The sequence below is a fragment of the Talaromyces amestolkiae genome (assembly GCF_001896365.1).
Source record: "Talaromyces amestolkiae strain CIB chromosome Unknown scaffold1.1, whole genome shotgun sequence".
NCBI classification, from domain to species: Eukaryota; Fungi; Ascomycota; class Eurotiomycetes; order Eurotiales; family Trichocomaceae; genus Talaromyces; species Talaromyces amestolkiae.
The window spans coordinates 444,818-472,662 of NW_024468037.1; the positions used below are offsets into that span (position 1 = coordinate 444,818).

Here is a 27,845-nt window from a genome sequence, read left to right on the forward strand (position 1 = left end):
TGTTTTTGCGGCATTATATTAGGGTTAGTTGTATTGAACATGCATTTCTCTCTACCGTTTGTTCATTGCTACTCGAGGCCATGAATTATGCTATATGTATTATGTACAAGTGGATCAACAGGCTTGACCAAATGCTTCAAAGTTTCGTCATATCGTCCTTGCATGAATCTCTCTGCAAGACTATGATTTCTGCGCAGAGAATGAACCCGTCAATTCCATCGGTAAAATCTCCCTTCTCTGCGCTCTGTTCTGCTGACGTTGTCGATGGTCAGCCCTTTTACTATGACTCCGTGTTGTAACACTACACCCTTGAGCTGTTGGACCTGTAGCACGGCAATGAGCACACGCGCTTCCTGGATGCCTGATTTGCTTCCTTCCTCTTTCACTGTATATCCAACACTCCAGACCTTCAGCCCGGCATCTGTTACATCGCTTATCACCTAGGAGTTGAAGCCCAAGCTCGGTTTCCATTATCCGCCCGACATGAGATGCCGTAGACTCGATTTTGGGGTCGTTCTGACTGTCTATCCAGAAGTCGACCCACCATTTACCGACCGCTTTAGGTTTGTTTCGCGTGGATACTTTTTTTTCCTATGGTAGACCACCGCCATGGGATTCGCGGCTGGTCTGCCGTTTGGGTCATGAGGAATGCCATCTCTGACGGAGGGATTGTGCGCTGGCCTATTGACGGAAATCTGGGACAAAAGGTTAGATTGTTTGGTGTCGTCGATTTCAGAAGAGCTGTGGGAGAGAAAGCCACATACAAAACCTGTCCAGCAGGTGTAGTTGGTGTTATTGATGTTGGTGCTGGAGACGCTAACGGTGCATTTCCTATACTTGGTGTCTCTACACGAGCAACGGCAGGTATCGTCTGTGGCATCGTACTAGGTGCTGGAGATGCTGACATTTCAAAACCCATGCTTCGCGTGTTATCAGCAGCAGCAAATGGTTCATCCATCATATCGTCTCCTGAAATAAACAAACCGTCGTCGGACTGGATTCGTTGTTGCGGCGATCTAACGCGCTCTGAAAATGTGTCGTTGAGTTGACCAAAGAGAGTATCTTGTAGTTGCTGATCAAGCAGTTCTTGGTCATCTCGCTCTTGATAAACAAGTAGGTTGCTTTCGACTTCCTCTTCCTTCACAGGATCCGACATGAGGTTTCGCCGGGGCTCGCGGTGTCGCTGCATCATGGCTTAAGCCACAAAGACCTTGTCACCTTGAGATGCAAAAGGGGTTACTCTAGAGTTTATTGCGCTGGATTCCAGGTGTCAAGGACAGGATGTATGTATGTATCATGTGCTTGCTGAGTAGAGTATCTTAGACGATGTCAGTCATGTTACAAGTATTGATTTCTCTGTAGCAACCAAAATCTCTTTTCTTTGACTGCGAAAACTCACTGCAAACGTTTCCTATTTCCCTTGAAATTCATCTTGTTCATTGGCAATATCACATTGCATTCAATTTAATCAGAACACACAAGTAGACGCGACGCGCTAATTACTCTCTAGTCTTTTCAGATCGATCGCCTACAAACAATGCAAACTAAGGTTATCGGTAGGCGCCCTGAAGACATGACAGAATACAGCTTTGATAGAAAAAACAATTGCCATTACATAGGTAGGCTGGAATTCGCTGAACAAACAGAATCTCAAAAAAATAGATTGATGGTTGGTTGCTTGTTTTCCTAAGATATGACTGCCTTGCCGACCCTATAGTCCACCGTACTAAGTGCTGATTACCCCTTTAGGCAATATTGAAGATCTCCGTTATCCTGGCCACGAGGTGAGCTTCTTCATATGTAGTTGTATTACATGGGCTTTTCTTCTAGGTGACTGAATAGATGTTTAGCCCTGCTATGGATATAGAGAGTACTATCGATAACACGTGGGCATTTCATGTCTTATGTGCAGAGTTCAACTCCAAAACATCCGTAGATCGTGTGGAATCTGCGCTCACTCCTTCGTCGAATGAAATATTTGGCTTCTGCTTGACTGCATACAAACATTCCTGGGGCAAGTTTACTACCAATATTACTAATATACCAATTGAAAGGGCTGATGATATCCAAAAGACCCTACGTGACGATTAGAAATCTGTTCTTTGCTTCCTGTCTGCATTGCATCAATAACTTAATACCTGATCATTTTGTAACACGATTGGTAGTTTCGAGGCAATTATATAATAATATCGCTCATATCTAGTACACCAGAAACATTCAGCTCCCCAAATCACTGTTGGAGTATCCGGTCATGATACATGTCTACAGTGAACTACTCAGGTCCTCGAATCGTTATATCGTCTACTGATAGATAACATTCACGACCTTAAACCTTTCTTACCTCTGTTCTGCATGTCACAAGGATATTTGTAACACTTCGGTGAGAGGTCCAAGTATTTGTCATATTTGCATGTACTTAAGAGGATTTCAAGCATATATCGCTCCGAGATCCTCCTGTTCAAGCATGAAAGCGTTTCTTCCTTCTCTAGATATTTGTATAGCTTGTGTAATAGCAAACCCCCGTCATTGGCTAGGAGCATTTTACCATCTAGAACAACTGCCCATGTGGTATTGAGTATACGATCTCTACGACGGTCTGTACAACGTTCTTTATGTCCGCCAGAAACGTTCCCAGAAAGACAATAAGCGAAGCCAAACCATGAAGTGACCAGACGATTGAACTACAAACCGCCATCCTCCAGGTTGGTGACATTATGTCTCGGATACCTGCATCGACACTTACTCAGGCATTGATCAAAAGCGAGCCACAAATCAAACAGACTCTGCTCGACTACGAAGTAATTCGAGTGCCAGGACTTGTCTTACACTCCCTTACGGAAAATCGTTTGCGGACCAAGGTAAATGGCACAACCTGGGCACCATTGAGCTGTAAGCCCTAACCTCAATCCTGCATTCAAACCCTAACTTCCAACCCTACCTCGCTAGCCCTAATTCACCATATGCAACCACCTAGGCACACAACGCTCGGACTCAACAAAGCGAGCAAAACCCTGGTTCAGACCTTCTTTCAACCAAGGTTGAACAACATGTCACACACCGAAACCTCCACTGAGTAGGGTTACACCCTTCTCTCGTAACCATGGAAACATTCCCTAAGCCTAGAATCCCCGAATCCCCGACATTGATAATATTTGTTAGTAAATCGTTACGCTTCACGTCGCTTCTCCACAGGTTCCAAAGTTTTGTCGCTGTTGGACGGAAAGTCGGCAGTTGTATCACTCGCTTTCGCCTGTGGTCTCTGTGTATGTAAAAATAAGGTGCCATCGCCACTGGGAATGACGATGGCAAGACGCCTGGACGTTTGAGATATAAAGTTGAATCTTGCATACATAACGCACAGACAGTCGAAAATTGGATCGGAGGCGAAGATGCATGTCATTCCAAGCCTGCTTTTCTAATTCCGTCCAAATTTAATTGTACGTACTTTGTGGTGAGGCTCGCTCATTCATGACTCCATAATTATTGCAGACAAACATCGAGTTGAAGGCTGTAAGGTGAGGAGTCGATCCACAGAGGAGGAGAAGTGTCCATTAATTTCTCACTCGATGTCCAATCGCAGTACATGTGACAGTGTCAGTGTCAGACGGATTGGACCGATGTCAATCCACTTATTCCTTCATCTTATTGCTCTAATTATTACCGGGTCAAGAGTAGCAATCAGCAAAGCCCGGCGGTAGGATTTGCATCTCTGCCACATGCGTCATCTGACTTGCCAGAAGGCCTTGACAGGAACGGCGTACCTGCATCAGATCCCGCCTGGCTCGTATACTTACTGCGCTTAGATTGCTTGTCGTGCTTGGCTTCGAATAGGATCGTACGGAGTTCGATTAGATTATTAACATGTGATGAGTCTGATGATTTTTTTTTTTTCCGTTTGAATTCACCGACATGAATTTCAGGTTAAAGAGTGCCAGGAGTCCTGGACAGGTGTTTGCTGGCATTTGCAACGTCATAGCCTCTTGGCTTCTTTGGGCTAGATCCAGAATATCAACTTCTGGCTTGATTACATCAGCTGGAACAAGCCAATTAAGTTCGTGGAGGCCTTTGTGCGTGACTCTGCGGAAAAGCTGGCATGCGACAACTGGCTCAGTACGAATATTTCTTCTGCCCAAGGTTTGGAATTATAGGCTAAAAAGCATAGAATTCTTAATGTTGTTTGAAGTGGGAAGATGCATTCTACGTAGCCGTTGACTCATTGAGTCAACAACTCCCCAAATCAATGGGCGACAAAAAAAAAGGGAACATATTGGGGGTCGCCCCGTCCCCGTTCAGTAACGGTAGTCGGAGACATCCTGAGCGCTTTTGTGCAACTCCTGCGAAATGGCCCGGTCCTCCTCGTACCGGGATCAAGGGTGTAACTGTACGGAGTACGGACACGAGAATTGTGAATCAGGGATACCGTTGTTAATTTCGTTTCCCGCATGGTAGCTGTCTCCTTTTATCCGTCGTAGTTCTGTATAAAACCAAGGAGTAGGAAAACGCGCATTTCCTGTCTAATCACGGGCTGCTGATCTGTGTAAGGCTGCAAGGCACACGTTCCAGGCGGAGGCTTTGATGTGCTGTATAGTCATACAGCCGGCCGGTATGCAGTAAGTAACGGCACAATATGATTGGCTACAATGGCAAATACTGTATTGTGGCGCCTGCCGGACTGAGCGCACAATCTGACGGACCACTTCTGATGTCATTCCCAGGATATATTATTCGATAACTTGACCAGTAACATTGACCAGGTAGATTATCACGATGATGCTTTTTTCCCGTCTGTGTCTGTGTACTCATAGTACTATGTACCGTACGGATATGAAGGAAGACCCCCTTGTCGGGGAATTTACCGTTTCTATCGGCGTCTGGAAGCCCATCGACCATGGTCCGCAATCCGCCGACGGTGGGCCGGCCTAAGGCATGCTTTACTAAAGTCTAACAGTCTGGCTTCCGGACTAACTTAGTAGGAGCCCCGGCCCAGTTCTCTGGGACTGGAGACTGGATAGGTCACATCGAGATTTCCTTCCCTCTTGGGTCATCACAAACACTGAGTAAATACTGGCAATTCAACATTAACAATGAAGTGCGTTGTCCGTAGTTATGTTGTGTGCAATGTCCAGCAAAGGTTGTTGGGGGTACCCCAATCAGCCATTTACTGTTCTGAGCGTGTTTGCAGACCAAAGGACGAAAGCCTCGGGTAGCCATTTATTTGTACTACGTAGAAATGTTTGCTCAACGCTGTACGCCCCACAGAACACGCCAGAAACAGCCAATCACAGGCGCCGCCAGTGGCATCCCGCAAGTCCACTTGCCTGGTTCCCCCGCCCAATCAGAAGCACAGATTCTCCAACCCAAAGGAAGGAACTTCGTGGGAAGGCGCGCCCTCAGTTTGGTCTGGCTGGCCTTTGGTTCTGAACGGCGAGAGGCAAAAAGAAAATTCCACTGACATCTATCACACTCACACACACACAGTACTCTCCCAACTACCTATCCCTCTTTCTAACATCACAATCTCGTCTTCATCCTCATCAACTATCACCTTTCGACACAACAGAAAAACTTTGCAGCTCGGTGGATACTCAGTCAACGGCTAGAACCTGCTCTCCGTCATCTACTGCGCAGATCTTGGCCCCAATCGTTGCTAGCCAACAATCCCGGCAGTCCAAAGAAACAAGCTTGCAGCAGAGCTTGCTTGATCGGTGACCAGTCGATTTAGCTTGATCTGATTTTATTCCCCAGTCCACCACTGGCTAGACACGCTCTTCGTGTTTTTCCTCTGCAAAGTTGTTCAAACTCCTCCAGTCGCGACGCCCACGCACAAATATATCCTGCAGCCCGACGTGGTAGCATTCTTTCTCTCAGAGTCTGATTATCGACTGCTTGTACCTGGTGACTCACTCGTGGACTTGCTTCATTCGAACGGTACACTACCACTACAGTTCTACGAGAGGTGCCTAAGTCACCGTTGGCAGCACCATAGCAAATTGCCGAATTTACACCTGCATCCGCGGTAAGAATTAGCTTTCTTCACGCGTGAATTCAGCGTGACACCTGAGGAACCCTTGGCTTGACCGCAGCGACGTCCTGACTCTGACCGGTTCGGTGCCTGACACGACACGCCACTACCCTGGCAATTGGCAAGGTGCTGTTGTACACCGTCTTAACCACTCGTCACTGGGGAACTCATTTCCACCGCCACCCATTTGCACTTTACACAGTCATATGACAAAAGCAGCATGTTCAGAGGGTTGAATATTTAAGAAGAGACTGAAGAAGCTATTTGCCCCATTTGGGAACCGTCTCAACAGATTTCTATCTCAACGGATTTTTATCACTACACCAAATATCGACATATTACAATATGGCTACCGACAGAGGACGAAAAGAACGTCCGTACCCATTGCAAACACCTACGTCGCCGGCTTCGGCCTACACCGACTCCAGTGCCGTCTCGCCTGCCTTATCTACATTCTCTTCCTCTTCGCGATTGCAAAATAAGATGTTCTCAAGCTCCGTCTCTTCGTTACTACCGTCTCCTGGAATGGGTATTACGATGGAGCGTACAGGCTCTTTGCCTATCCAATTGGCAGACGTTAAAGAGGAGCGCAATAAAGATATTGAAGAAGAGTACTTTGGTAAGTGCTTGCTGAAGCAACGCGTTTTACCCACGACTGACATTTAATTAGGATTCGATCAAGTTTTCGAGCATTATGGAATACCAAGCGAGGTTTATGACTTGACAGACCATCCTGTGTACTACGAAATTGACTCACCAAAGCGACTGCGCTCAGAGAGTCAATCATCACGAGGCTTGCCAAGATTAGGAACCAGAATTCCTTCCATGTCTTCGCGATGGATGTCAACAGCGCGATCGTCCGAGGGAACATATGTGACCGATATCCTGGACGACGAGGTGCGATCACGAGCCAATTCGGCTGCCTCATCCACTTCTCAAATCACCTCTATTTCCCAAGAAGCGCCCGCGTCAGCAAGAAGTTCTCAAGACAAATCGCGTTTCAGCGGGCACAGCTTAGGGGCGATATCCATCGAAAAAGCCAACAGTGCGGTTGCGGACGACGAAGACGAAGCCGGAGCCAAAGCGAGCACGCCATTACTTCCGCCTGTTTGGACCGAATATCCATTTACCACTGCCAACTCGGAAGTCGCGTCCCCATTGCAGTCTCCCACTGTTGCGGACGTGTTCGATGAGGATACCTTGCCGGCAATGACAAGCACGCGTACTTCTATGCACCGATCCCCACCACTGTCCACAAAGCCTTCTGTAGCCTCTTTGACGACAAGAGCTCGAGGTATGACTTTGAGGACGACAATCTCCGGCGAGGGAGCTCCACCTTTGGTGCTGACTGAGGGAGACGATGAGTGGTCTGTCAAGCTTGGACATGCCAACTTTACCATTCAGCCAGAGCCATATCTTCCCGAAACTTCTGACGCGACAACATTTCGCCAGTTCCGAGATGACTGGGACTTGGCGCGCACTAACTATGCCAAGCACCTCGTTCGCACCGGGGAGCACTACGGCGAGACCTCGATGATCTACAAGTTCACCAGGGAAAAATGGGACGCCATCGAGGATGAATGGAAGGAGAATTTGGAGACCATTGTCACGAATGATGTCAAATTCGGAGCTATTCTTGGATTGACAAAATCCAACATGAGCCCTACCGAAGCGATCAAGATCCCTCGTCTACACGACAATGAAAAGTTCCCCGAGTTGGGCGACGAGGAAATTGTTGGACCCATGTCAGTTGCACCTGCCATTCACTCGACTATCCGATGCAAGTCACCCCGACGACGAAACGTGTTTCGCTTTTTGCACGGTCTCGTCAACCGTCCTGCACCTGGCATTGCCGCGATGCGTGCTTAGCCTATACATTACGACCAAAACACATTATTACGACAGTTACGACCTTGTTATATAAAAAGTTACGACCTTACGAAGCCGATTTATCTCGGATTTACGTTCATTATACCACATTCCTTTTCACGATTTGCAGCGCGTCTTGATCACGCAGCGTTACGTTCCTTAAGCCACGTTCATTACAACTAATGCCTTTTACTTCGATGCATCCAGTCTTGTCTTTTGTGGCTTKACTGGCCCCTTTGATTCTATTCTCATGTATCATATTTTACCTATTTCTTTTATCCTTGGCTATGGCCATAATACCCTCATAATCTGGCTATTCACGAAGAGTCCTTGTGACTCCCTCCGGTACGGCCCAGTTGTTTCATATCGAGATCAATGATGATTATCATCATCATGTGCTATTGGCTGATATTTTCGGATCTCAGCCATACTATGTATGTTCACATCAAATGTCTAGGCAGTCCTAGACCAAAATAAAAATTCAATAAAAATCATTCAATAATCTTCTCCTCATTGGTAATTCACCAGTTTAAGTATCTAAAATTCGTTGAACGGCATGGCATGGTAATATTGTATTGTTCATCATACATTCACCTATACAGCAATCCTCGTCTCTTGGACTTCCCGAGTCTGTTGAGGAGGGTAAAATCACACCCAAAACTGCCCCCAAACCTTCCTCGAGTCTTCATCCCCTTCAAACCGAAATTCGACACGCGTAATATCCTCAAATCCTTCCGCGAGGGTGGGTTCCTCGAATCTGCGCGCGAAATCTGCAAAGGCGATTCCGGGGAGGAGGGTGCGGGATTCAGGATTCTGTTCCTCCCCCCAAGAAATCAAAAAGTCAGTATCACTTTCACTGATTAAAGGAGGGGAGAAAAAGGGGACGGACGAGAGAAGGATTCGAAGCCCTAACAGCGTCGTTGTGGCGACACAGGTTCGGCGGAGAGGTAAAGTATATACAACGAATGGGGATATTGAATTCTTTCGCGATTTCGGTCCAGTACGCTCTTGTTTCGGTGTTGGCGTTTGTGTTGTCTTTTTCCTCAGCGTGTTAGTGATAGCCATTAGGTAAGTAAAAGAGGGTTAGCTCACCGACGGCGACGGAGTGGCCTGCGGATAGATTCTCTTTTGCGACTTTGATGCACTTTTGACGCTGTTTTCATTTGCTTAGCAAAGCTACTGCAGAGGGTGGAAAGGCCGGCGCACCGTTTTGAGGAGATCTTGATTCACACGCTCGTAGCCCAATGGCTTGAGATATTTCCAGTAAAAGGTCGATTTACCGGCGCCTGGGCTGCCGCAGAATATGACCAGTTCCACGGGGTGTAACTTGGAGAATGTCGAAACGACTATGACCAGTCAGCTTGAATGCACACAGAAGGGTAGGCAACTTACCAGGCGCATCGGGGTCAACGTCAATATATGCCTTTGGATCAAACTGCCGTATAACCTGCTCCGGACTCGCATCAAGAAAGAATTCCTCCGGCGTGTGGAACTTGATAGACACATTCGCCGCAAAGTCCCTATCACCATCAGCATCAACCCTCCCCATCACCATCGTGATAATGTACCTACCGATCAACACAAGAATGATCTCCCGGCCTCCCCGCAGCATCACCCACAAAAAATGACCCTTCCAAATCCACCTTGGTATCATCAACATCCAAATCATAATCATCCACAAACTCCTTCCACATGCCCGTCCTCGGTTTTCGGTATACATCGTATTGGGTTGCTGCGTATATGCTCAAGGGTATATCGAGTTGGCGCATAATCGCCAAGACCTTTTCTTTGAAGTTTGCGAGGCTTTTAGATTCAGAGCGGCCGGCTTTGAGGTCGGTTTGGAGGCTGATCTTCTTTTGGTTAGAGAGGATGATGATTTGGTATCTTTCCAGCGTAGCAGTTAGCAAAGGTATTCGGTTCTTCTTTGAGAGATATGCACACCCATCGGCATTCAATTGTTTCAGCTTCTCTGGTACCTTGTTGTTCCACCATTTCCAGTCAGAGGCGTCTCTTGCGAATCGGTTTCCGGAGGCTGTAGCTATCAATGTCGAGTCCTGCGCAATCAGCATGCAGCATGAAAATCATGCAGAAGCCGTATTCAAAACACATACAAGATCAAATGCAGCAACTTTCCGTCTTTTCACTGATTTTGATTGTGTTTGCGCATTCTCGCCCGCTGGTCCCGAAGTATACCTTCCGGCGATGAGACTTTTGTTAACGACCCTCCATGTTATCTTCTCCGGTTTCTTTTGTGAAATGGGCGTGAAAAAGGAAGCGACAGCAGTTTCTAGTATTCGCCAAAAAATTGTTAGAAGTTTAGCCTCGGAGATGTTACCGTTGATACTTACTGGTCGTTGTAGACTCGACTTTGCGTCGGACCGGAGGCGGAGACACTCCGCCTGAAGAATTGAACCTCTTCATCCCGAAACTGCAGGTGACTCTAGCCGGGAGGTTGCAAATTCGACTAATCATTCAAGAGCAAGGTGACGATTGAATATATTGAATGATGTCACCAGATGCGTGGTCTTGGTGTAGCTGTCGATGGTAAAATGATTAAGCGGCGGGAGACGCGCCCACGCGTTAAGATGTCCGCGAAGTCACATGCTCATTATCATTTATCTCATCTACTTCACTCCCCATCAACCAACTCTGCTAAGAATAAATCAAGCGAACAATCTGGAAACGATTTCTATTGATGAAGCTTTTATCCGGGTATCATGCAAAACAAAACAAATTCGACAACTGAAACAATCGCTCCATCCGCTATTTGACTCTCGTATCCAAAGACAACCGATCAGCCTGTTCCAGCTTAACAGCAGTTCTCAGCTGATCCCTCAGTCCGTAAAGGCGTTGCGTGGCCGATTCAGGACTAGCACCGTCCTGCACACTGATTGACGCTTGTAAAAGATAGCTCCCACTTGGATCTAATAGAGTAAAGTCCTTCAGAGGTGGAAGTGTCGTCCGTGGTGACGGCGCATCTTGCGGATCTTCTGGGTAGTTGAGGACTCGGTGTAAGAAGATGGTTGTATCATTGTAGATAAACACATCGCCCTCGATAACATACTCATTGACGAATCTGGACATCAGTTAGTCAGAAATCATCACCAGGAGTCCTGAAATATAGACATACGTGTACCCCCACGTCTCCATGACACTGATGATATCCCCCTGAGGCAGAACAGCGTTTACCATCAGCCTCGAAGTAACACCCGACCTCGTCCCAGCTTCAGGAATATCCCTCCACTCCATCCTCCAAAACTGCGACTCATAATCATACCCATCCTCCTTCTCATCTACTGCCTTAGCACCAAAATCGGCTTCATTCACAACCCCAACCACCCTGACATAATACGTAGATCCATTCAGCATTTTAAATAGTCGCTGGATCTCGCCGCCTTGGACATCTTGACTGCCGCCGCCCAGCCGCGTGTTGATGCGAGTTGCTTTGCGGTTGGCTTTGAAAATTAGGCGGCGCTCGAGGCGGTGGCGGGGTTGCATGGCTGTGAGGCCGGATAGTTGTTGGAGGAGTTCATGGTGTTGTTGGGCTGCGACTGGTGCAAAGAGGAGGAATTCATGCATCTTTTATCACAGCTGATTGGCAAAAGAGATGCACTCTTTACCTGTTGCCTTTGTTTGATATGTCTCCAGGTAAAGCTTCGGAATAATGAGGTGCCGAATTTACATGACCCTATCTTACCGTAAGTTTACATGTCTCTGTATTGACCGTCACGTGGTGATTCGGGCCCATATTCCAGCTCAATTCCGCTATCTGCACTGAATTTGGACAAAGCTGACTAGGCGCTGTGGAGACATTGTTCTCCACGTTCACTCTGGCAATGTTTACTGCCATCGGTTCCATCTTTGGTTGGAAGAAAGACCCCGTACCTAGCCCTCCATCTGTCACGATTACTGGTGTTAGACTACCAGCTGACGGGACTCCAGCACATCTCCGTTCCCTTACCACGACAACCGACCCCAAAACCGGCACAGATGACTTCCTTTTCCACATTCCTGATTTGCGTCAGTACTGGAATGTCGAAGATGCCTGGCGCCTTCGTGACATAAAGAGACTTGATCTCCACTCTCATCATCCTCAGCATTATCATCTTCAGCCATACTTCCTCCACCAGCAAGATCATCTCCGGCGACTACTCGGCCATGGATCTTCGATAAGTCGGGAGCAGCATTTTCATCTCTTGCAACGGTATCTCAGAGATCAACACCATTACATCTTGCCACCGCATCAGTCATCTTGTGCAGGAGCTTACTATGTCTTTTATTCATTTGCCCTTGATGATTTACCTAGAAACCACTTTGTACCTACGTGGATTACTGATACAGGCGAAAGATACAATCACGCCTATTACGGAGATGTCTTCTTGGTGAAGATGGCTCCGCAAGAGTATGGGGAAAACGAATGGGCTGTCTATGAAGATATCATCCCTGAATTCCTTGATTTACTCGCCAAAGGGCCCGTGTGAAGTCTCTCGAAGGGGAGCATTGGCTTTCTGTACTAAAAAACATATTCTACTCAGTATTTATTATGAGCTAGAGCGATGAGAACAGGTCTGGTGCTATATCCCGAAACTTGGTCATCAATTCAGTCACTGGTGATGATCTCGTCACTTTTCGTGGCCAGGGGTCAAGAGACACCTGGGGTACTTGATACCCATTCTTGACAACCGAATGGATCGCGAATTTTGGACTTTCGATGAGCTACGAGGACATGTTGAAGCACGGTGAAGGTGCAATGCCCAGACAGCCTTGTAGCGTCTTATACAGAACAGAGATTCGAGTTACCCGTGGACATCTCATCCTGATGATCTTTGCGGAGGGACGAGCCTGATGGGCCAGGGACTTGTATTACGAATAAATTTTGAGACGAAAAAATTAAAGATTCAACTATATGTCTCAATTTCGTTGATGAATAGTTCACACAAAGTTAGTCAACTATTTCGTTGTTCTCGATTGTAATGACAACCTGAGCAACGGTGTGACGTCTGGAAACAATCTGCCCGATAACGATACCCAAGTAATTGACATCATACAGATAAAGACTGAAGGATTGGGGTCAACTGTTTGACACTCGCCAATAAATCTTCCAAGACACGCTCGCACTCCTTCGAGTCTGCGATTGAATTCGCGACCATATCAGCCAGGAACTCACAACGTTGCATGAGACGCCAAATCCTTAATGTGTTGCTGATATTCGCCACAGGTGACTGCTTGATATATCCTTCAATAAGACACTTCTGTCTGTACACAAGATTTTTAAGATTATCTGGCATCGTACTAGCTACTAATTCTAAACGAATTAGGGCTAAAAACGCTGAAGCCAAATGAGTTATCTCATCATTGATACTCCTCATTTCCTGTAATGTCGAGTCACTTGGCGGTGCAAAGCTCATCTTGGATAGTGAATATTCTAACGAAGTGATTTCATCCACTTTCAGTGGGTCGTGGGTGTTGTGAGTCTCGCAGTGACCTGGACTGGGAAACCAGTCTTCTTGTTCGCTTCCACGAATCAGTAGCCAGTGTCTCAACTGTTCCTTCATCGGATCTTTCTTGAAGTGTTTCTTCCAGTAGAATGTAATAGTGATAGCGATCCCAAGCGTCCCAAAAGTATTTGTCCCTGATCCGATGAGTCGTTGGAAGCGGGCGTACATCTTGTCAAAGACTTCCATTTCGCCCTCTGTGTCATAGGCGAAGCCAGGATATTTGGGCTCGATCTGTGCATCCTCATACTTCCCTTGCAGTGCTACAGATATGAAATTAGCAGCTTCCGCATCTTCAAGTTTCGGTATCAATTCTTTAAGTCGATTACCCGTCCGGAGGCACAGCTTTCTGATCTCCTCGACGGAATCCGGAAACGTGAATTTATCGCTCAAAACAGAGAACGCAGCGACAAAGTGATGTATCAACAACGCTCGAAACTCCGGTCTACATTCTGTGTTTTCCACGGCACATGCCGGATGGAAAGATTGTAGTAGATCAGTCTCATGGCCCTCCGCGAAAACGACCTTCTTCCGGCGAAGTCCATAATTTTTCACTTTGACTTCCAAGCACTTCAGCACTTCATTCTCATATGAATAAGACGTGTGACAACACAGGACAACCCGAGGCTTCTTTGCTTTCAGGATCTGAGCAAGAACCGACTGGCAGGCCTCGTCATTTGACGTATCCTTCTTGTTCCACTGGAACGAGAACACATCTAAGACCGAGACCGTATGTATACTCCGCGCTCCTTTCGCCGCAAGACGAATGAGCTCATCGACCGCTTGTAGAGTTGCGCAACCTTTGACGAATTCCGCAAACGAATCATTGAAGTTGTGTTTTTCGCGGGACAGGTATGTCGAGGCAGGTCGTGGTATCCAGTTGAGCGCTCATATTCGACGAGTGCGATAGGAGGTTTCGATGTCTCTACACGTAGGTATCAACCTTGTAGCTCAATTTGTGGCAGAAATGATGACAAGGTTTTAGGTGTACACTGTATGTAGTGATATTCCCTTGATTCCATTATAAACACTTGATCATGCTTGATAACAGCCTTGCCATTGCGGCTGAGTACTATGTAAGTCACAGCGACCGAACAGCCTTGTATCCAAATCTGTCATCGCGCATAAAGTTATGTGGATGGGATCTTCTGAAAAATTGAGATATCAGCCTTGCCTTATTACTTCCGCCCGAAAAATGGAGAAGAGTCGCGGTTTAGCCATATATGTGGCACGGCACGGCGCCAACTGCCCGGAACGTTACCCCTGTCCGTGGGAATGATTCGACATAATTGCACAAAAATACATACAGGTGGCACAGTCATAGTATTGACGCTGAACTATTTTGAAGTTTTTCATGCTTACGCTTCAACGTCTTGACTAAATCGTGAGAGACAGACACAGCCTAGGTGTAAGCGCCTTACGAAGATTAGTAAAAGATAACCTGTCAGCCCAGTCTACTCCTGGCTATATAAAGGGGTCTCCTGCAATAAAAGGTCTCGTACAATAATTCTAAACAGCACTTTGTCGTGATCGTTCTGCTTACCTCACTCTCACTACATATTATTTGCTGAAAATATCCTCAGTATGCCGTCTCTTTATTCTCCAAAAGACGAAGCTCTTCGATTCATCCAAGTGCTCACCGGCTATGCACCCAACAACCCATCTCTCATTTGGGAAGCGCTACAAGTAGCAGGAAATGGGAACACGCCCGGAAATAAAGACGGAAACAAGGATCTCGCTCTTGTCGGGGATGCAATTCTCAGTCTTCATGTCATTATAGAAGGTCGTCAAAGACACCAGTGCAGAGGTACGAGGCATCCTTTTGTGTTGCAATGTCGTTGATCACATCTAATTGTCATTAGAGAGAATCAACAAGGTTGAATCTTCCTTAGGTGCCAACTCCAGCCTCGCCAGAAAGGGCTTCAAGCTTGGTCTTGAGAGTTACATCCAGGGCAATCAATCCCAAAGAGGCGAGATCTCTGACCGCACCATGGCCACTACAGTAGAAGCCATCATTGGAGCGATTTTCGTCGATAGTGGTTGTGATTATTCTGTACTCCCCGACGTTATGGCTCGCTTGGGTCTGGGATGGCCTCAATAGTCACTCCATCTGTTGTATGAACGAATGTTGCTTGTACCCGATACTTCATGTTAGTCACTTGGCGGAAAGAAGTCTGAATCAATTGTCATGTTTGCATGTTATAGAGCAAGGTTTTCTGGTATAAACCAATAGAGGTTGCAGAATGGAACTCGGGTCACGCTTGCATGAGTCAAACCACAAGTGAAAGCCTGACTCATTCGATTGCAGCAGAAATTCATCATGTGAATAACACATGATTCACATGCAACAACAATTTGATAGACTCATCGGAGCCCTTTACCTTATTGAACAACCCTAACCGCTGTCGGGAAAGGTCGGGTTCTCGTGCCGTATCCAGTATAAATAACCCTTTGGGCTCGGATTGTGTACATTACTCGAGACGGATTACTCGGACGTAGGGCGCAGACCTGCAGAAATCAGATGTTTGGGCAGAGTAAAGGAAAGTAATCCGAAACGCTAGAGCGCCGGCTATATGAGTTGGCTATATATCTGTATCAGTTTTCAGACATGTGCATGGCACCATCTGCATGTCCGTGGAGTTTCGATCAGGAATTCCGTGGGGTCTATGACTGCCATCCCTGCCAGAGACTTATTTCCCCGCACGACTAGTCTTCGGTTATTTCTTGACGACGGCTTTGTTAGCCAATTGCGTTCGCCGTTGCAAGTGGAACGAATCCAAATGATGAATTGGCTTGCGATAAGGGCTCGATGGGGGAACGCCGTAGAAGGAAGGCCATGGGCGATAGTAAGTCCGAGCTAATCAGCGCAGTCCACGCTGTACAGCAGTCGTCGGTGGTTGATGACTCTGTTGGGTCCAGACTTGTGATAAGAGAAAAGAAACGAAAGAAGACAGGCCGTTTAAATCACATGATTGGGGTGCGAGTCGTGGGGAAGGAGCTATCGTCGTTCGTGGTTGCCTAACTGGGAGCTCCCGGTGTGCACCTGCAGTTAGAGAGTCAGAGCTCCTCCTTGGCTGCTTCCCCCGAGCCGCGGCGGCCTCAGTCACGCAACTGCCTCCGAAGTGCCTTAACTCCGTGCCTCAACGTACAATGTACTTGCTATCACTTGATTATTTATCAATTTATTCTCCTCCCCCCAACTTCTTTCACAGTCAATAATTGTCTGATCCATCTGATCGCACCCATCGTTCGCTATCCACATCCACATCACACATCAACACACCATTTACGACCACTACACAGCTACACCAGTCTATCACTGCTCGACTTATCTTATCGGCTATCGTTCCGAGCTCATTGCATAATCACACTAACCAAAAGCCCAGCGGGCACCGAGCGGGCTATTCCGGAACCGAGAAACATCAACGACCACCATACGATTTCTTCACCTATTCAACATTGAGCGCGTCATCATTTGGCAGTGTGGGAAACTTCAGTCATATTAAAAAAACAAAGAAAGCAGTAAAAATGCGTACCACAGCAGTCCTGAAGAATGCCGCTCGCACTCCTTTGATCAAGTTTCTCGGAAAGCGCTCGACGCCAGGTAAGACGAAATTCACCCACTTCGTCCTCCGCGACGTGTAAACCCTGACCAAAAGCTGATCTGGCATCAATTGAACAGCTTCCGTTGACCACACTCCTCACGCTCACCCTGCTTCTCCCTCTCAAAGTCTCCCCGACTCCTTCGCCTCGTACCGAGCCAAGGCCCAACAGCATGGTCCGCTGAACACTCCCGGCCGCGCCGCTTCTCAGTCGTACGGCGCAATTGGCGGTGCCCCCGGTGTCACTTTGGGACCTGTCGAGCCTCGCAAGGGCGAGTTTTTTGATCGCCAGGAATTGCCTACTCGCTTCCACCGTCTGCCCTGGAGCGAATTGGAGATTGAGGCCATTGAGACCGGCGGCGCCAGTCTATACAACTAGGTTGATGGCACAAGACAAAAATTTGGCACCTGCGACGATGAGAGGTGTTCAATACGCTGCATGATTTGGCGAAAGACGAAAAGATTTGATCATTATATTCATAGAAGATAAAAGTTTATTGGATGGAGGGGATCGCGAAAAGGACACGCTGTATCAAGAACGTACGATACTCGTGTGGTTACGGGTGCTGTACGAAGCAGAGCTTCCGGACAATATTTGCAGTCGCTGCAATCACCCCTCCACCATCTTACCTCATCATTTTCAACGACTTGGTCTGGCCGGTCTGACATTGACCAACGACGATCGAGAGACGACTGAACTTGATGCACGACGCGCTTCATCTTCATATGATCCGAACCTCGGAAAAAGGAAATATCCCTGCATTTTCACATTCTTACATTGTCTTCCTTCCCTTCAACTACTACCATCCCATATCATCATTGAGTTATATCTGGCGTGCCGGTGTTCGCCTGTTTGTTATTTGCGAGTTTTAGTACTCCATGGGCGGTCTATTAGTTATACCATGTACATAGTTCAGTTTCCATTTACATTGGTCGTTTCGAAAGAGCGACGTAAATTACAATGAAGTATTCTTTATCTCTTTACCTGTTATTCTCCCAGGGAACAGCATGAGCAATGCTACTAACCTTTCGTCAAGCTTATACATACTCTGTTATCAGCCAGAAGCACACATGCTCAATTGACTCGACCTCGACTTCGAATGGCTCCTTCGTCTTCCAATGGGGTCAATGATCTACAATCTTCCATGTATATCTGTTGTATACTGTGATATATACTCGAAGTATGTGGACATAGACGGACGCGAGATACAGCATCACGATTTGCAGTGACGTAGTCCTCAGACAAGTAAATTCCGTCAAACGTTGGAAGAACCCATCCACGAACCATATACTCAAATCGAGGGTTTTTTGGATAGGTAAATGATATGCAACTTCCACGCAAGTATGGTCCGACTGCTTCATCTGGCGTACCTAGGTAGATAGATAAGGGCCATACTACACAACAGATCGGAGAGGAGAGTTGAATTGGTTGATTGCTATGCGCTGATGCGATATGGTCAACTATATAACGAAAAGAAGAAGGCTATACAATGCAAGGTTTTGAAGAAAAGCAGATAGCCATGATGATGCCAAAACCCTATCTATAATTGCGAAACGCCAATGTGGTTTTTGAAAGGCCAAACCGTACGAGAAGAAAAGAAAAGAAAAGAAAAGAAATTTTCCAACACGCTTTGCCATGTTATATCGTATATGCTGATTTTGAATCAAAATACCTCCGTCAGACAAAAGAAAAGAAGAAATTTAGAGTCGGGCACCTTGCAAATGCAGACAGTTTTCCGCCCTCAATGCAGAAATATAGTGTGACTTGGACCGCCCAGAATCAACGCTATGATGAGGCAGGCTGATCTCAGCCTAGCCGTGAAATTTCAACCAAAAAGTCGTAAAGAAATGCAGTAATGTTATCAATTCGTCAATTCGTCATGTTCATTCCGAAGTTCCATGAAGAACATCGACTCAGGCTTGCGCTTGAAGATCGTGTTCTTGTTTCCGTTTCGAATGTCCTCGTGTGTTGAACCACATTCGGTATACAGAGATTCATTCCTCCCATCTACCATCGCGGCTCGAGCTGCCCGGTCGCTTTTTGAAGCCGAGCTTGGCCCCCATCTTTTTCCACGTGGTATCAGACCGGTTTCGTGGACTGTAGTTATGCTCACTTCCGGGGGGTGTTGTGGGCGGCGTCATTGGATCCATCGCACTTGGGCTCGATGATAAAGAATCATCAGTGAAGACAGGAGATCCAGAGTCGCCGCTTGAACTATAGCCAGACAAATGGCTTCCCGTCTTGACTAGAGCTGCAACCCGAGCAGATGATGACATGCGGTGGTAGGTAGAATCGTCTCTAGAACCTGACCTGTGAGAGCGGGACGTAGTCCGTCGAACTCGATGAGAGCGGTCTTCTGCGTAGGGAGATTCCATCCCAGGCATCTGCGTTCCAAAAGTTTGGCTGTTCACAAAGTGAATGAATATCGATTCTTCCATCAGATCGTGCATGATTCGTACGGCGGGATCAAGTAGTTCTGGAGGTGGTGCCATCACGGCATGGGCATTAGCGAGTAAAGGATCTCGCGCGGCTGACGATAGATTGATCTCACGCGGTGCACCTGGCGCGATATAGGCTGATATTAAACGTCGCCAAAGCATGATCAGCTGTTGCGTTTGAGGTGCGTCAGGAGGAACCATGCTCTGGCCGAGCATGCGAGCAATGGATCGATATGAATCTCGATACCGCTTGGCTTCCATGGTAAACTCTAGCGTTTCCAGGCAATGATTCTGAGAGAGATACGCCATGAAGGCTGAAAGTGTGTAGGGGTAGGGAGCGGTATTGTGGAGAACTTCATCAAGCGTAGGGCGAGCTGGTGGGAAGTTCCCAGCCGGAATATGTAGGCTCAATGGCCTAGAACCCATCGCCCGTGCTTTGATAGAGTTGAAATCGAAAGATAGTGTAGGCGACGGAAATTTTGAAGTGGGATCGTGTGTGGGAGTTCTTAATGAATGCGGCATATGGTGGATGCTTCTCGCAATCATCGCGTATGTAGATTTTGACGTCCGAAATTAACCAGCTCACACTCTGGTCTTTTATCCTTCTTCTTCTCCTCCAACCACGACTCTCAATACCTATATCCTGACGAGTCGTGAATCGACCTTAGACTCGCATCTGAGAGGGAATTTTTCAGTGTCTTCTCTATCGTTCAAAAAAACAGTGCATCGACAGCCAATCTCTTGATATAATGGAGACTTGGCTTCAAATCAACATTTGTCCTCAAATTGGTGTAGAACAAGTGTGACAGAGGTTGGCAGTGGATCCTGAAAGTGAGAGAATTAGTCAAGGTACAACAACACAATGCTTGTATGAAAACTAAGAAAGCAGCACTGCATAAAACGCAAGTGTATATCTATGAATGTGATGGGGACCCTGACTGGTCTAACGCACTCGAGAAAACAGGACTTGATTGGAAGCGCTCGAAAAGGGGGGCAGACAGGGATTTGATGCAGCACAGTTGAGTGGTTGGTGGTGGGAGAGCCATTCCATGATGCCAAGTGTTCGGCCTCATAATTTAAGAGCAAACGACGATGAACATAACGTTTTAGCGATGAGGCTAAGCCAATTGTTGTGAGTAGCGCACGTCGCAAAATCCTCAGCAATCAGAAGCCACAACGATCGCTCTGATAGTGGTGTGGAGCCAGGATCGGCGCTCGCGGGAGCCTTCTTTTTGAGTCTGCAAGTAATATGACGAAGGGCTGCGGAATCACTGGAAGATAATTGAGGCCGATCTGCTGTTCCCTCACATTCTTTCCCCGCTTAGCTCCTTGAAGGCGTACTCAAAGTATCACCAGTGGAATGCGAAAGAACCAATGCACACACACCCGTTACGGGCCTGTACGTGGTCGCTTTCTGGCTCTAGGCAATACACGGGATTGAATGAGGGGCTGTACAGTGGGGAAGCCAGGAAGGTAGCACCAGTGTAAATCAGAACAGTTGGTGATCGCCCGCGACGTTCCATACACAATTCCATGCAGTGGAAAACACAACTGCATTGGCTTCTTCAGCAACCGGTCCAATTGAGAGTTGGGCGACTACCGGCGGATATGTCGATAGTGCCGCCAAAGACTCAATCGCCCACCCACAGTCGCACATCACAAACGAATGCCAGCCAAACTTGCGTGCGGGCGAATCCGGATGATGAAAGGTTGACTAGGGTTGGAGTTGAGACTTGAAGACCGAGAATGGCAAGAAGACCCAATGTAAATCCTAGTCGAGGCGTGGGTCGTATGCGCGCTTCGACCCTTCCCACTGGTCGGTTTTGCTGCGCGTTTGCTCCTATTCATGCGCTCGAGACATAATAGGCAATAACAACGTGCGGTGTCTGCTGTGTTCCACTGGGGTTGTGAAGCCAGCAGACAGGCGCCATCCCCAAACAGGCATATTGTGATAAAGTTGCGCGACAGGTTGCAAAAAGTACTGACGAAAACAATAGAAGCAGAAAAGAACAAAACTAATGCACGCTTACCTCAGAGTATTGATGCACTGCAGCCGGGGAAGAAAGAATTTGCGACCGAAAACTGCTGGTGGTGCTGCGTCGAGCGTCGCGTAAGCAAGAGGATGCAGATGATCGGTAGAAAATAAGCCTGTTTTCCAAGACGTGCTAGTAATGTGCTTTGAATGCAAGTAGGCGGCAGGTCGTCACGCTTATAATAAAATTGAGTAGAGGTGAGTGGTGTAATAAACTTGCTTAATTGTTGGGATTTCAGAATGACGATGAGGCGATGACTATGCTGTGAGACAAATGTACTCCCCCTCAAACGGAATCGGGAGGGCTAGGGAATAAGGCAGAGAAAGTCGTGAAGAATCGATAATCCGTTGCACGAAGACTATTGACTGCCTTGATGTTGCTTTTTCTATCCTCTTCGGTCGTATACAGAGGAACCAGAAAAGAAAAGAAAAAGAAAAGAAGGTTGCCAAAAGAAGAAAAGAAAAGAGTCGCGATGGCTACCGACCCGGAAGGCAAGAGCTCCAAAGAGGCAACTGCGATCCCGGCAACCTTGGAAAGGTGGAAGTCGCGGCCGGACAAGCAACAATCGAATGTTCTCTTTGCCGAATTTCCAGGAATGTTAACGGGCGCAGAGGTTGTACGTATATGTATATGTACGATATTAATCAATCAGGCACTTATTGTGCGTGTGGCGATTGATCGGGACGATAGGAGCTGCAAGGTGTGGATGGCTGCACAAAGTACACCAGCGATCAGACGTGTCCGGAGCCCAAGTCTACGAGTAATGTGCGTTCAAGTCGTTGTGGTCTGAACCACGCGAGTGTTGCGAATAATGCAATGGCGTGCAGTAGTAACGCTCTCCCTTGCTTTCCGTTGCCGTTTGCCGGGTATCTTCTAATCTTGTCGCTTTTCTGTCGCTTTCCTGGACAAATCGTCGAGCGAATAGTCTCCAAAGTGTCACAAAGGTCCTGTCTGGGCTGATGGTGGCACTATGGAGAGCTCAAAGGAGGGCGCTGTTTTAATATATCAGAGCGAGATATTAGCCCACGATCAGGCGTGGGACAAAGCTAATAATAAAAGAGGCTTGCAGTTCGACAGTGGACTATCGAGAATGCAGGATAGTCCAAGTTACTCCAGATTTCTTCGGACCTGTTAGCTTTGACAAAGCTGCTCGTGTTGCCCTCGATCCTTTGGGTGTAGCCCAGAGTTAATTCACGTAGTTTGAGTAGCGTGACTCGTTGCTTTAAAGCCTAAGCTAAGTTACATAACTAGTACGTACCTAGTCCACCAACAAAGACGGCAGTCCGACAAGCAACAAACAGGCCTGGCCGGGGCCGCGCTTGTCTAAGATCCACCGATAGAACAATCTAGGATTTGCAGAGGAAGCGGAGCCAACTTTCGTTTTTTGAGTAATGTCTACGAAGAGAAGGTAGCACGCCCCGAGTCCACCCAGCTCCAGTGCACTCTATAGTCTACGTAGTAACGGTTCCTTGTTGACCTTGTATGTTCGATGTACTAGTATGTACTTGGGTCAATAGCACTAAGGGACCTAGTAGATTAGCTGGGATCCATTTGCCATAACTGCCGTAGGTGTACGGCGTTACAGCTTACAAGGAATACCACGTCCATCGGTACCACGAGATTCTCCGACGATTAGTCTGCCTTTCAAATCTCTCGCACTAATCTGTCTATAGAATATGACCCATAAATTCTCGTATTTTGCCCAATTAGCTCTGCAAATTGTGTGACTTTGCTGCAGCTGACGTTGGTGGCTGAGCAAGGGTAAGAAATTCTTTCCAGAAGGCCGAGCGAAGGGAGGATGAAAGTGGAGACGTAAGAGCACGTTGACCAACGGCAGCAGAAGAAATGAAAATTCGCCCGTCGAATCTACATCGAATCAGCGGGAGAAGAAGCCTAATATAAGGATTAGCCAATGAGACACTTTCCGAATGTGGATGCATGGAAGAAAACTTATGGAACGGGTGGGCCGTGACCGGTCCCTGAGCCGTCACACTTACGCGTAATTTTGCAGTCTGGCCAATCACCACGCAGTAGTCGCGGGTTCGTCTTGTGTTTTTACGGGCCTTGGGGCCGTCTTTTACACGACTGTGACGGTTTGTATTTCGACCGTGGGGGTCGTTCTGATTTGTCCAGTCTTCGCTTGTGACCCTCTAGGCTGAGCGTCTCGGAGTACAGCACACTTTCCAGAGATCGCGACATTAATAGGTAATATCAAGCAGTTTGACTAGATTCTAGACTTGAAATTTATACTGGACAACGTAAAACTACGCTGACCGCAATCATGACTAGCGCTTGCATGAGGCCCAAACTGTTGGATCCCGCTTATCGGATGACGCCGTCTCAAACCGCAGCCTAACCTCACGCCTCTTTGATGGTCTCAGAGCTATTCTGTCGCTTTGTTTCCAATAGACTCAATCCTGATGTCGCTGTTGAATTCTTCTATTATACAAGGCATAGGATGTGCATATTTTTGTGCTTTGCCTCACGGAACTTATCGCTCAGCCTGTTCCCTGATAGAGTTAGAAAGCGGCACAGGCACAAACTCAAACAATAATTCCGAGGCTGCTTTTCTTCCACGATTCTTTTTCTTCTTTTTCGCCACAATCAGGTATCTTGAACGCTTGTTTGAATCCTGCGGTGAAGAGAAAAAGTTTTTTACTTTTCACTTTTCTTTCTTTTGTCAATTTTGCCCTCTGTCATTGTGGATACCAAAGGACTAATGCACCTCAGTCCAAAACGGAGCTGGTCAATTAACACGCAATCTATAATCCTGAACGAGGTTAGAAGCTGGAAGCGAATGGATTGTTTGATCCATTTTCTAGCGCAGCTCTGGACTTTTCTAGAAGCATGCCTTTGTAGGACTAGTGTTGGATTCAGAGCCACTCGTATACTCGTATAGCACGGCCCAATTCGGATTTAGCCCTAATTTATGCGGATAGATCATGACAGTGGCCTGACTTGAGCCTTCGACGTTGTCTCGCTTATCTTCTGTGCCACATTTTCAACAGTTGACAATATGACACTTGTCAATACGCCAAGGTTCCAGAAGACTAATAGAAGCCAAGTGACAATCATCCCTTGTACAACGTTTAGATTTCATCCGCCATCGAGGGTTTAAATCTCCGAATCACCTTCTCGATGAAAGCATCATGCTTACTTAGTCGCTTTGTCTTAATCCCGAAATGATCGATCAATCTGCCCAGAATTGACTATTAAGATGGATACTAGACCATGCATGTACGTACTAGAGTACTGTACAAACGACGAACTCCGTTAGCCGGTGACGGGGGTCACGCCATCATCACAGTTTGCAACGCACATCGTTTCCTGACTGGGCGAATTCGCGCGAGCCAACCGAATCAAGGTCAGACCAGAATAAGTTCAACAGTTGACAAGTAATTCCAACAGTTAGCAACAAAGAAAAGTAAGCGGACTGCTCGCCTGATCTGTCATCTGCCGTCGATAAGCGTGGGATGCGAGTCGTCTGTATGGACTACGGAGTCCACAGTGCACGGCGCAAGTAGATTTCTGAACCGTATGATAATCTTTTACAGGGCACGTGGTCACTCCATGAAGCACCTGTCATAATCTCAATTTGTATGCGAATAAACAAAGAGGTGATGCTGACCTCCACCTGTCACTTACTTTCCAGAACATTCAACGTCTCATTCAGCTCGGGAATAAGCCAATTAACCACGAACTTCCGAATACCATCAGGCCTATACTTTGACTAAAACACTAGGGCGTTGAGTATTCTTCACCAAAGCCCTACTGATAGTAGTAATTATCCTTTTACGGAGCATAGCATCTGCCATCTACGGATCATGCTTTTTTCTTTCTCTCAATATCGATCTCGTTTATCAATACGCAGTACAGCTCTGTCAAACAGACTCGGCGCGAAACAAGCATTTCCCAAGCCAACACTCAATATTCACGTGACTTTAACATCCAACGCTATTCAAGGTCTGATCTTGAATACATTGGCTGGAAAACAGAGTAAACCAACAGTTTCATCTATTAGTTTGGCTACAAGTGACGAATTGCAAAGACTGTTGCCTCCGCACAGTTCAGCTGGTAATTATGCTTAACTCATTTGGGCGCATTATTCGAACGCTACGCTATATAGGTTCTAGTGCTGTATAACAAATCGTCGACAGACTAATAAACTGGCCAATGATTGGATGGCTAGAGGATATCATTTTCAGCTGAGATACCCGCAGCATCCGTTAAGTTGTAATGGGTTCACTGTAGACTTTGCCTTTGGAATCGTGGAGACAATAAATGGAGGGAAAGGTAGGATAGAGATAGAAACTCAACGTTGTAATCGAAAATTAAAAAAATCTCAAAGTTGTTCGTAAGAGAGACCGACCGCAGTACAGACACCAAAATGGCCGACTTCCAGTTCATCCGTCTTGCGACAAAACCCACAGCACAAATATCCTATAATTTCCAGCCATCAGTTTCCACAGCCAAGCCAGCATTGCTAGTCTTTCTGAATGGCCTCGGACTGCCCCAAGTGACATGGCTGCAGACCATCGCTCAACTAAAAACACTGCGTAACAACGCAAACATTCCCGCTATCCTGACCTATGACCGCTTTGGACAGGGCCAAACCACAGATCGCGACCCGAAGGATGAAGGAGCTGCAGACCCAACGCATGGCCATGACTGCCTGGAAGTGGTTCACGACCTCCACCAACTCATCAGCCAGATCATCGTCGAGAAGATGGGCGTGTCTGACAGCACCAACGTGACTCTATTCCTAGTCGCAAACTCAATTGGATGTGCGCTGGCCCGACTTTATGCACAAGAGTATCCTGGCACTGTAGCAGGGTTGTTACTTCTCGATAGTGTCCTGGCGAACTCCGACTTTGTCTCGGTTTTCCCAGATCCAGATGCAACAGAGTTTGATGCCGCTTCCCTGCCTGCGGGGGTTACTGCTGAGGCATTGCGCGAATCACGAGAGAGCGTACGACGAATCTTCCATCCTGATAATGGTAGCAAGGAAGGTCTGAGCCGGAAGAACTTAGCGTCACTACTGCCCGCCAGCGATGGGCCCGTCCTGCAGGGGCCGGATGGTCATGGACCCTACGTGACCGTTGTTGGTCACGATTTTGAGGCCTTTGCGGAGGAGTCAGCAAAGATGGGACATCAGAAATTGTTGACGACGACGTACACTAACCCGTACTGGCATCAATACAACGAAGGGTTGGCCAAGATCACGGAAGCAGCAAGGAGTAAAGGGCCGTTGCAGGCGCCGGGTTCAGGTCATTTTGTGCAAAAGGATAATCCGGCGTTTGTGGCTCAGGAGTTGGATGAAATTCTGTCCAAAGTTTTATGATTAACACTTGTTACCAATGGGGCCTATTTCGACTGTACTGGTGAAAGTGGCTATGTCATGTTAGAAATGCCAGCTTGTCTTGATCCATGCATATTTATGACTCTCTAAAGGTGGAATCTATCAATCTAGTACACTAGACAATGACAACCTTGGAACTTACAAGGATAATAGACCGCTTGAAGTGCATACAATGAAATAAGATCAATGAAACCAGGGGACTAAGACTTGACAGCAAAAGGCAAAACTTATACAACGTATCTAATGCATATGAAATCATGACACAAGTCAACCAACAGGATCTCAAGCCCAAATTTCCAGGGTCCGAAACTAACTTCCTTGACTATAGCGTCAATGACTCAACATGCCTGTCTGCAGTGCAAGCAGCAAGCGTAACCGAGTTGTCCTCTTTAGCACGATTCACCACTCTATTAGAGTTTAGCTGACAGATTCGGACTGCTACAACTTACAGAGATAGATTGCGCCTTGTATAGGTCAAATTGTAGTCACATGCCTGCCCTCATTGACAATCTACTGCAGCAACCCTGGATAGCGCTTTCGGCGGAGTCTAGTACATACGGGTAATGATGACAGAGCTAGTCCGGTGAAAATAGAGAATCGGAACCCGTTCAGTCCATTTTCAATGCAAGAACTACTAGCATGCAGAGACAACAAGCCCCGAGGGCTGATGAACTAGGGCACATGACCATATTCTACTTCAGTACATAGTACAACTATTGCTAGCTAGTGATATAGTGCACCGTCCGGAGTGATCTTTCTCCATAATTTACCAGATGTTATGCAATATGCGCTTCGCTGACATGGATTGAACCATGCCTGAGATGTGCTGTCAAGACTCAAACATGTATTACCTACATAAGAAATTCGAGGTTAACTACGACATATTGGGGATGTACATATGCAGTCGAGGACCCTTAATATCGTACGTGGTGGTTAAGTGAGGTTCATACGTATGCTCCTCCATAATATCCACCTCGTCTAGGACCGACCCGAATTGATCAGTTCATGGGGGATCATGGACTATAC

At 47.0% G+C, this 27,845-nt stretch overlaps 9 protein-coding genes across 9 annotated transcripts; 4 read left to right on the forward strand and 5 right to left on the reverse strand.

Annotated features, from left to right (window-relative positions):
• Window positions 1–209: 209 nt before the first annotated feature.
• On the reverse strand, window positions 210–1,189 carry BHQ10_000144 (uncharacterized protein; the record flags this gene model as incomplete). The annotated part of the gene is made up of 4 exons (XM_040873476.1): window positions 210–421; window positions 545–695; window positions 765–846; window positions 906–1,189. 4 exons carry the CDS (start codon window positions 1,187–1,189, stop codon window positions 210–212), a joined length of 729 nt encoding a protein of 242 aa, XP_040728649.1.
• A 5,178-nt stretch (window positions 1,190–6,367) lies between these two features.
• BHQ10_000145 (uncharacterized protein) lies at window positions 6,368–7,891 on the forward strand (the record flags this gene model as incomplete). Its single annotated transcript, XM_040873487.1, has 2 exons — window positions 6,368–6,641; window positions 6,693–7,891. 2 exons carry the CDS (start codon window positions 6,368–6,370, stop codon window positions 7,889–7,891), a joined length of 1,473 nt encoding a protein of 490 aa, XP_040728650.1.
• Window positions 7,892–8,539: 648 nt separating this feature from the next.
• BHQ10_000146 (uncharacterized protein) lies at window positions 8,540–10,312 on the reverse strand (the record flags this gene model as incomplete). The annotated part of the gene is made up of 9 exons (XM_040873498.1): window positions 8,540–8,799; window positions 8,852–8,926; window positions 8,984–9,044; window positions 9,098–9,237; window positions 9,284–9,411; window positions 9,464–9,775; window positions 9,833–9,945; window positions 10,003–10,178; window positions 10,240–10,312. The coding sequence occupies 9 exons, from the start codon at window positions 10,310–10,312 to the stop codon at window positions 8,540–8,542; spliced, it is 1,338 nt and encodes a 445-aa protein (XP_040728651.1).
• Window positions 10,313–10,654: 342 nt separating this feature from the next.
• On the reverse strand, window positions 10,655–11,389 carry BHQ10_000147 (uncharacterized protein; the record flags this gene model as incomplete). Its single annotated transcript, XM_040873509.1, has 2 exons — window positions 10,655–10,967; window positions 11,022–11,389. The coding sequence occupies 2 exons, from the start codon at window positions 11,387–11,389 to the stop codon at window positions 10,655–10,657; spliced, it is 681 nt and encodes a 226-aa protein (XP_040728652.1).
• Window positions 11,390–12,933: 1,544 nt separating this feature from the next.
• On the reverse strand, window positions 12,934–14,213 carry BHQ10_000148 (uncharacterized protein; the record flags this gene model as incomplete). The annotated part of the gene is made up of 2 exons (XM_040873520.1): window positions 12,934–14,085; window positions 14,127–14,213. The coding sequence occupies 2 exons, from the start codon at window positions 14,211–14,213 to the stop codon at window positions 12,934–12,936; spliced, it is 1,239 nt and encodes a 412-aa protein (XP_040728653.1).
• Window positions 14,214–14,970: 757 nt separating this feature from the next.
• BHQ10_000149 (uncharacterized protein) lies at window positions 14,971–15,487 on the forward strand (the record flags this gene model as incomplete). The annotated part of the gene is made up of 2 exons (XM_040873531.1): window positions 14,971–15,193; window positions 15,249–15,487. The coding sequence occupies 2 exons, from the start codon at window positions 14,971–14,973 to the stop codon at window positions 15,485–15,487; spliced, it is 462 nt and encodes a 153-aa protein (XP_040728654.1).
• A 1,427-nt stretch (window positions 15,488–16,914) lies between these two features.
• BHQ10_000150 (uncharacterized protein) lies at window positions 16,915–17,367 on the forward strand (the record flags this gene model as incomplete). The annotated part of the gene is made up of 2 exons (XM_040873543.1): window positions 16,915–16,990; window positions 17,069–17,367. 2 exons carry the CDS (start codon window positions 16,915–16,917, stop codon window positions 17,365–17,367), a joined length of 375 nt encoding a protein of 124 aa, XP_040728655.1.
• Window positions 17,368–18,983: 1,616 nt separating this feature from the next.
• Window positions 18,984–19,853, reverse strand: BHQ10_000151 (uncharacterized protein; the record flags this gene model as incomplete). The annotated part of the gene is made up of 1 exon (XM_040873554.1): window positions 18,984–19,853. The coding sequence occupies one exon, from the start codon at window positions 19,851–19,853 to the stop codon at window positions 18,984–18,986; it is 870 nt and encodes a 289-aa protein (XP_040728656.1).
• A 5,994-nt stretch (window positions 19,854–25,847) lies between these two features.
• On the forward strand, window positions 25,848–26,801 carry BHQ10_000152 (uncharacterized protein; the record flags this gene model as incomplete). Its single annotated transcript, XM_040873565.1, has 1 exon — window positions 25,848–26,801. One exon carries the CDS (start codon window positions 25,848–25,850, stop codon window positions 26,799–26,801), a length of 954 nt encoding a protein of 317 aa, XP_040728657.1.
• Window positions 26,802–27,845: the final 1,044 nt, after the last annotated feature.